Source organism: Helianthus annuus, chromosome 3 (genome assembly GCF_002127325.2).
Source record: "Helianthus annuus cultivar XRQ/B chromosome 3, HanXRQr2.0-SUNRISE, whole genome shotgun sequence".
Taxonomy (NCBI): Eukaryota; Viridiplantae; Streptophyta; class Magnoliopsida; order Asterales; family Asteraceae; genus Helianthus; species Helianthus annuus.
In genome coordinates this window covers 5,575,464-5,584,097 of record NC_035435.2, presented here as the reverse complement: position 1 = coordinate 5,584,097, position 8,634 = coordinate 5,575,464, and the positions used below count along the sequence as shown (strand labels likewise).

Sequence of the window (8,634 nt, the reverse complement as noted above, 5' to 3'; positions counted from 1 at the left end):
TCTCCACTGATACCTCCTGCAATCCCAAAGTACATCTCTGGATTTTGAGGAGTTTGTGTTCTTTTTGCCTTAAGCTTTTCTTCTACATCCTTGTTTTCCAATTTTTGAATTAGCTCATAAACGGTGATTGTGTCTAGAACACCATTTTCTTTGAGAATTTCAAGAAAACTGCTCCACTTTGCTGGTAAGCTATCAGCGAATCTCTGCACCATTTCTCGTGGAGTGGCAGTGACTTTAAAGGCAAACATCTCGCTCAACAAGTGATGGAACCTTGTAGATAACTCTGCCAAAGTCTCATTCTCCATACACGTGAATCCTTCAAACTCTTTCTTCAGTAATTCTTGCTTGATCTTTCTAGAATGAGCATTTCCTTCACATCTTAACGTGAGCATATCCCACAAGCTTTTAGTGGTCGTGCAGTAAAAAACTGGTGGTAAACGTCTCTGTGAAGAGCTTGTGTGAGTATCATGAATGCTTTCTTTTCTAACTCATATTTCTTCTTATCATCATTAGACATAGTGCTGTAAGTTTCTGGATTAGATCCTGCAACTTCCAATTCATTTTCAAACGGAGTGAAGAAACACATCCATAGATCTTGACCTTGCCCCTGAACATAAGTTCTCAGCCTTTCTTTCCACCATCCCCAATCACTGATGTGATTTAGCTTTGGCGGTTTTGTGCTTGTACCAGTTTCAATGTCGTTCTGCATCATTGCTTGAATGCTGCTGCTTTGATTTGTGACCAATGCCCATTGATTTGCAGTTATCATTGCAGCTTGAGGTGGGGCAATAGCTCGCATCCATGCAGCTTTGTCGAAATCTGATGTAGATTGCGTGGCTGATGATTGTGGAGTCAACGTTGTTGTAGTCCACGCGGATGGATCCCACTGACCGTTTGTTCCCATTTTATGAAAATTAATATATTAAGTGAAAATTGATTTAAAAATTTGAAAAACAAGTTTTTCTTTTTGAAAATTCAATGTTCACAAACTATGTTAATATGTGGAAATGAACAAACAGCCGAAGGATACTGGATCGAAAGACCTGAAAATCACAACTGTTAAATTTATACAGATAAGGATCGAAAGATAACACTTGTTCGAAGGATCAACAGTGTTCGAAAGATCACTGTTGAATTTCGAACAATGACTTCGAAAGATTCTCCAAGACGAAGGATCCTTATCTTTCGAAAAGGAACAGTAGCTCGAACGATATATCCTTCGAAAAGATTCCTTGGCTCGAAAGATAACTCACAGACTTCGAAAGATGTTCGAAGGATGGATATCTGTCGAACCTCCTTGATCGAAAGATGATCTTTCGACTTCGAAGGATATCTTTCGAACACAACTGACACACTGACACAAAGTAGACAGGTTGGTGATAAGGTGATGGGGTTGGTAGACAACTTTCGGCAGAAGGTATGTTCAGACCTCAACTTTCTACCAACTCAGATTTGACTTTTAAAATATTGCCCAAAAAGGAAGCTTCGCCGGAATTTTGGCCGGAAATCACCAAGTTTCTTAAAAACAAGTTTTAAGTTACCCAACCCGTCCTTGAACACACCCGGTTAGTTTAGAACACGTTTTTATGTCAGGAAAAGCAAGAAAAACACTAAAAACGGGTGCTAAACCAAGTGTCCAAACACTCCAAAGTCTTGTACAAACCCGGTTTTTAACAGGGAAAAGAGCCTTAGCTCTGATACCACTTGTAGGTCCCTCTCGGAGGATGAGGTCAAACCTTAACCTTGTTATGTGAAACACACTAGCAAGTGCGGAATCCAAGCTAGAGTGCAAACCGAGTTGAGACAAGCATAAACACAAGACACACAATATTCACCGATTAACACCACTTGTATTAATACGAATGAAAGGTTCGGTTACAAGCTCAATGTTTACAAATCTGTTTTGTAAACTCTCTAAGTGTGTGTGTGTGTTCTTGACAGAATACTCTCTCTATTTCTCGAGTCTATCTTTCTGTCTCTTCTGTTCTGAGTGTCTGAAATGAAATGAACACACTACATGGGTATATATACCCAACACAGATACATTGGTCGAAGGATCAGAATGTCTGGTCGAAAGATCATCTATCGACCAGAATCTCACCGAAGGATCCACATATACCTCGAAGGATGGCATATCCTTCGAGGTCCAACTCCATCCATCGAATGTTATCTTTCGAGGTCATCGAAGGATATAAACAATCCTTCGATGACATCCTTCGACACAACATATGTTACAAACATGTGTTAACTGTTTGGCCAAGTCAAACCAGGAGGATGGTTGACTTGGTCAAACTTACATTGAAACACACATATTAACAAACCTAAGACGTAACCCAGACTAACAAGAGACATCGTTTTGTATCATGACGAAATACAGACAAAGTACAGACATAAGTGCACCAACACTTTTGGAATGGGTGATTCCATTCCATTGACCAACCAAACACTCTTTTCTTCATTCCCTCATAATCATTCATTCCATTCCATCTCTCATTCCTTTATACCAAACACTACCTAAGTGTTCTTTCATAGTCTTTTTCGGTTTATAGGCGAAATGACGAGTCGCATGTATATTAAATAAATGGTAAAAAACGTAAACTTTGCGAATTGCGCTAATTAAGTTTTAACTATCAAAACCTTAAGTTTTGACATTATAACAGTTTATAAAACATATTAGGACATGTCTAAACCTGTTCAACTCGTCATTTCTTGTTTAGAGTTCAATTCTATATCAAAAGTCAAGCAGGTTGACTTTTGCTTTGACTTTCGATTTTGACCCGTTTGGTCAACGTTAGGACTTTTTTAGAACTGATATTATGACCATGTTAGTATAAGGTATAACCCTTAGAAGTTATACCTCTTGGTCATGTTGTTTGATAGGTTATATGACAAGTCTAAACTTATATCTTAAAAAGGAGAATTATGCCCTTCTTGTCTTCAAAACTAAAGAAATGGTTTTCAAACCAAATTGATCAATATTCTGACTTCAAAACAGAATAAATATTGTTATTAAAAGTGTTTTGACACCTTAGATTTGTCATAAGACCTATCTAGCCTTCCGAACCCATTTATACGTGCATAACTAGTTATATGATCCTAGTTCATATAATTTAGGCGTAATGGGTCTAAACATTTCAAAACCTGTCCAAATCACAATGTTTGGTTAAATAACCTTTATCCAATGAGTCATTGCACTCGGATAGGTATAAACCACATTCTATATGATCTACGCTTAATCTAGCGAACCTATTCTTAAGTAACAAGTCATATCTAAAGGGGCTAACCTTTGACCCGTATACATTCTAACATATAATAATTATGTTCATTCCAGATAATAGAACCCCCCCAGATAATCGGACTTCGGTCAATAATACTTTTACTTGTGGCTTTTGCTAAATTATAATCATATTGATTGAAAGCTAGCAAAAGGTAAATACTCTTAACTTATTTTGTTTTTAAACTTGGGGTATGGCGAATACGCCACTTGGAGCGAGTATTACATAAATGAGTCGACTATGACTGCTCATAAATGTAAGAACTCGGTTTAATCCACTTTACTTGATAACTAAAACAATTGGGGGTTATTGGTACCGTGTCCGGACGTCCCGACTAGTGAACTATTATGGCCATACGGAATAGCGTGCAGGGGTAGGCATACTGACGTGATGTCGTGGTCACAATCAAATTTAATCCAAATACAACTAATTAGCTAGCGGTAAGTGGGTATCGAACACAGGGAGTTTGTGGAATATGTGTTATTTGAAAGTGTATCTAAATTAACTAAGATTAAACTAAATGCAAGTAAAGTAAATTTCAAGATTTGTTTGATTGACTAGAGTTTTAAAATTAAAATTACTATTCTAATTGAAAATTGAAAGTGTTGGTTGTAAACAAATTAGAGATGAATGACCATCTTTAGTTTCCAGTTTGCTTTGATATTTATGCTATCATTCCACTAGAAAGAACTACATAGACATAGTTCATGTGTGATTAATTGCAGTGATGAAAGGGAACTAAGTACTCAGATTCCTAGAACGTGAGGTTGTTACCCGATGATCAATCAACCCTTACCCAAGCCTAACTATACCCATGATATCTCGATTGCCAATGACACCAAGAACGTATGGTTTCTAATTAGTTTAACATAAAATCAACAATTTATTAACAATCAATCACACACCATAACAAGCAATTCAATAAAGATAAAGATTGTTATTCTAGAAATGAGGAATTAAACATAAAGTCTTGTGCAAACCTTCAACCAAAGATAGTTATAAAGTACTTAGCCACTCATGGCTTGAATCAACATCATAACAAAAGTCTTAATGTTCATAGGAATCAGCAAACATAAAAACCAAGATCAACAAGTGTTCTTCAAGCTCTAAATCTCCAAAAGTGCTCTCCAATTCGTTGCTCATGAGTGCGTAACCGAAAACACATGATAAGTCCCCATAAAAACCCCCACAAATGACATTTAATACATAAGTTACACTAGGGGGCCAGTCGGCGCCGTAAGCTACGGTAAGCGCCGTAGCTTACGGCGGTCATTAAGTCAGCGAGTCAACAAAAGGGCGTCATAGCCTACGGCTGGCGCCGTAGGTTACGGTGCCCAAGTGATATCTTACAGCCTCTTTTTACTGAGCTACGACGGTAATGTTTGTAAAGGATGGGTGCCGTAACCTACGGCCATCACCGTAGGTTACGGCGTTGTATGTGCTTCTTCCTTGTTTTCTTTATCAAATCTCTCTCTCTTTCAATTTATCTTTTGCACATCCCAAGCTCCTCTCCAAGCATCATAAAATCTTCCTTTTATGCTCCAATAGACCTGCAAACCAATTGCATCATAGTTACCCAATTCCAAACAATTTAAACATGTAAAGTATGAGATACGCATATATTTAGACTGTTTAAGGGTTGTCCTACGGACCACCCGTCACATACTGACTATAAGACATGTTTTATTCAACTTTGGCGTGTACCTTAATCATTATAGCACTGAAAATGAGGGTTGATGAGATATAGAATTGTTAATCATGTTGGGTTGGCGGATTACATCAAACTAACTCGCATACACTTAGAATCGTATGAGTTGAATGCGATCCATTTAATCCATTCATGTATTCATCTCAAACAGATTGGCTGGTAATAATCAAGTTGTAAACATACTAATTAAGTTGGTGGGCTGTAAAAAATGGGTCAAAACGGGTTTATGGGTTGACCAGATTCTATTAAATATGTTGGTGGGTCAACATATTTATTAGAGTAAACTTCCGTTTTGCTCCCCGTGGTTTAGTCACCTTAACGGCTTTGCCCCAAACCTTTAAAAATAGTCATTTTCCTCCAATAATTTTCTATGGTTTTTCCATTTTGCTACCTGCGGGGAGCAAAATGGAAAAACAGACAATTTGGATGGAGTTAGAGGCGGGGAGCAAAATGGAAAAACAATAGCAAACTATTGGAGGAAAATGGCTATTGTTAAAGGTTTGGGGCAAAACCGTTAAAGTGACCAAACCACAGGGAGCAAAACAGAAGTTTACTCTATTTATTATTTAACCAAGTTAATGAATTAAACAAGGAAAGTTGAACATTCCTTTGAACATGCGGTTGTTAGGGATGTGAATATGACGTGTAATTATGAGGAGGAGAGGGTCGAACCAGTTAGCAATGAGTTTGAGGTGGGGGAGATTCGAGATGAAGAGGTAGTGACTAAGGAAGTGCACAATGATGGGGGTTGCGATGGGACCTCAAAGGAGACTAATGGGGAGGCTTCGAACTATGCTCAGTCAGGGGTGAGGAGTGGTAATCGGAAGAAGTTTCGTAGGAAATCTTTGTTTAAGAAGAGGGGTGAGTCCGGTGGTTCTCAAGAACGGCCTAAGAAACGGTTTAGGGAGGATAATGATATGTTTGGTTTGGATAAGTTTATTGGTATCATGTCTTCGAATGTGGAGAATACTCACAATGAGGAGTCGCATTTGGATGGTTCCTTAATGACACCGGATTTAAACAAGAGTTTGGAAGGGATGGTGGACATGGATGAGTCGATGAGACAACCGGTTGGGGATGTTTTTGAACAGAATGGTGCGACTCCTATTACGCATAATTCGGTTCTAAATGAGACAAAGGAGACGGTATCTTTGGGTCATGTTTTAGGTGCGGAAGATTTGATTGATTTTATTCCTAATGTTCAAGAGGTATTCAGAAGTGAAGGCTATTAAGAAGGTGAAATATGAATGTTCTATCCTGGAATATTCATGACTTAGGGATTTCTAGTAAAGCGGATTGGATTCGTGGCATTCATCTAAAACACGAGGTGAGTTTTATGTTGATTCAGGAGACGCAGTTTGTGTCTTTGGATTCAGTGGAATTAGGTCGGTTTTGGGGTAACACTGACTATATGTTTGATTGGGTTCCTTCGGGAGGTAGATCGGGTGGTTTATTATCCATATGGGATCCGAACGTTTTCAGTATGGAGGTAGTGGTGAAGTCATCAAATTATTTACTTATTTCAGGCAAGGTAAAAGGGAGTGGTGTAGCGACTCATGTGCTTAATGTTTATGCTCCTCAACATTTTGTGGATAAAAGGGTTTTGTGGTCGGAGATTGGGGGTCTAGTTGGTGAGGGGGAGGGGATGTGGATAGTGGCGGGGGATTTTAATTCTATTAGGTGTGAAAGTGATACGCACAATTCTGTTTATGTTCCGGCTGATGCTAACGAATTTAATGGGTTCATTGACGATACGAATCTGCATGAATATTCGTTGAAAGGGAGGCGGTTTACTTTTGTTACAGGTGCAAAAATGAGTCAAATAGATAGAATTTTTGTTAACTGGATTTTTTTTTATGGTTTAGCCAAGCGCTGAATATTTAGCGATTGAGAGGTACATGTCAGATCATAGTCCTTTGATTCTAAAGACGGTGTCTAGGAATTTTGGACCTAAACCTTTTAGGTTTTATAATTCTTGGCTTAGTCGTGAAGATTTTAGGGAAAACGTGAAAAAGGCTCTCGAAACAGGTGTCTTTGTGGGTGATCCAGATACAAAGCTTTCAATGAAGTTCAAGTGGCTTCGCTTCAATATTTCTACGTGGGCGGCCGAATGTAAGATTAAGGAATTAGAGGAAAAAAGAATGTTGGAATAGGAGCTCCGAGATTTAGACGAGGCTATGGAAGTTCGCCAACTTTCGGAGGATGAGGTTTGGACGTTGGAAGAGATAAAGAGGAGATTAAAGGAACTTGATGTTTTCTTCCAAAGTGATTTGAAACAGAAAGCGCACAGTAATTGGGCTTCGTTCGGGGACGATAATACTAAGTATTTTCATGGTTGCATCAATAAGAGAAAGGCGGCAAATTATTTTCCTGGTTTGATGGTTAATGGGAATTGGGAGTGAAGCCGCATAATATTAAACGGGAAGTGCTTGGTTTTTTTAGAGATAATTTCAAGGAGAATATGTCGCGAAGACCCAAGCTTATATGCTATGGGTTGAAGAAGCTCACGGCGCATGAAGCTGATAATATTGTTAGTGTTTTTTTGACTCAAGAAGTTAAGCGGGCGCTTTTTGATTGTGGAGCAGACAAAGCACCAGGCCCAGACGGTTTCAATTTCCGGTTCATTCGGTCTTTCTGGGATTTGTTCGAGAGTGATTTTGTTGATATTATGAACCACTTCCACGGTAGAGGCCGGTTCAGTTCCGGGGTGGGGTCTTCTTTTATTACGTTAATTCCGAAGGTGGGTGATCCGTCAGTTCTTGGGGACTTTCGTCTGATTAACCTTATTGGATGTATTAGTAAGGTTGTTTCAAAGGTGTTGGCCAATCTTCTTAAGTTGGTCATGGGTAAAATTGCCTCAGAACACCCGTCAGCATTTTTGACAGGGAGGTACATTTTAGACGGGTAACTAATGACTAATGAGGTGATTGCGTGGGCGAAAAAGCGAGGTAAAAAATGGTTCTGTTCAAAATTGATTTCGATACAGCTTACGATAATGTGAATTGGGAATTTTTTTGTCGGTCATGAACCAAATGGGTTTCCCCCTTTGTGGTGTGAGTGGATTCGTGGAATTTTGGTGTCTGCTAGATCTTCTGTTTTGGTGAATGGGTCGCCTACTTTTGAGTTTGGGTGGCAAAAAGGTATTAGGCAGGGAGATCCGATTTTGCCTTTTTTATTCATTATCGTGATGGAGGCGTTCTCGGGTATGATGAAAAAGGCGTGTGATATAGGAGCGTTTGATGGCCTGAGAATGCCTAATGATGGTACGGTTTTATCGCATTTGTTGTATGCAGACGACACGAAGTTGATGGGGGAATGGTCTTCTTCAAATTTTAAGAACATGAAAAGGATTCTCAGAATTTTTTATTTGTGTTCTGGATTGAAACTAAATTTGTATAAGTCGGTTTAATTTGGTGTTGGTGTTGACAATGAAGCTGTTACGATTGAGGCAGAATCCTTGGGTTGCAATTCGGGCGTTTTTCCTTTTGTGTACTTGGGTATTAAGGTTGGGGCAAACATGAACAGAGTAGCGAATTGGGAGCCGGTTGTGAATACATTCAAGAAGAGATTATCGAAGTGGAAAGCAAATACTTTGTCGATAGCCGACCGTTGACTTTGATTAAATCCGTTCTAGATAGTTTACCCACTTAC

General features: G+C 38.9%; 2 protein-coding genes across 2 annotated transcripts; both read left to right on the top strand.

Moving 5' to 3' along the window:
• The first annotated feature begins 6,226 nt into the window (after window positions 1–6,226).
• On the top strand, window positions 6,227–7,136 carry LOC110931139. The gene is made up of 2 exons (XM_022174546.1): window positions 6,227–6,781; window positions 6,849–7,136. The coding sequence occupies exons 1-2, from the start codon at window positions 6,227–6,229 to the stop codon at window positions 7,134–7,136; spliced, it is 843 nt and encodes a 280-aa protein (XP_022030238.1).
• A 24-nt stretch (window positions 7,137–7,160) lies between these two features.
• On the top strand, window positions 7,161–8,392 carry LOC110931140. The gene is made up of 3 exons (XM_022174547.1): window positions 7,161–7,306; window positions 7,426–7,872; window positions 8,071–8,392. Exons 1-3 carry the CDS (start codon window positions 7,161–7,163, stop codon window positions 8,390–8,392), a joined length of 915 nt encoding a protein of 304 aa, XP_022030239.1.
• Window positions 8,393–8,634: the final 242 nt, after the last annotated feature.

Coding starts and splice junctions, on each gene's coding strand:
- LOC110931140 (XM_022174547.1), top strand. CDS start 7,161: ATGGAAGTTCGCCAACTTTCGGAGGATGAGGTTTGGACGTTGGAAGAG. Junction 7,307..7,425: donor TTCGGGGACGATAATACTAA/GTATTTTCATGG, acceptor TGGTTTTTTTAG/AGATAATTTCAAGGAGAATA. Junction 7,873..8,070: donor TCAGCATTTTTGACAGGGAG/GTACATTTTAGA, acceptor GGTGTCTGCTAG/ATCTTCTGTTTTGGTGAATG.
- LOC110931139 (XM_022174546.1), top strand. CDS start 6,227: ATGAATGTTCTATCCTGGAATATTCATGACTTAGGGATTTCTAGTAAA. Junction 6,782..6,848: donor AAGGGAGGCGGTTTACTTTT/GTTACAGGTGCA, acceptor TTTATGGTTTAG/CCAAGCGCTGAATATTTAGC.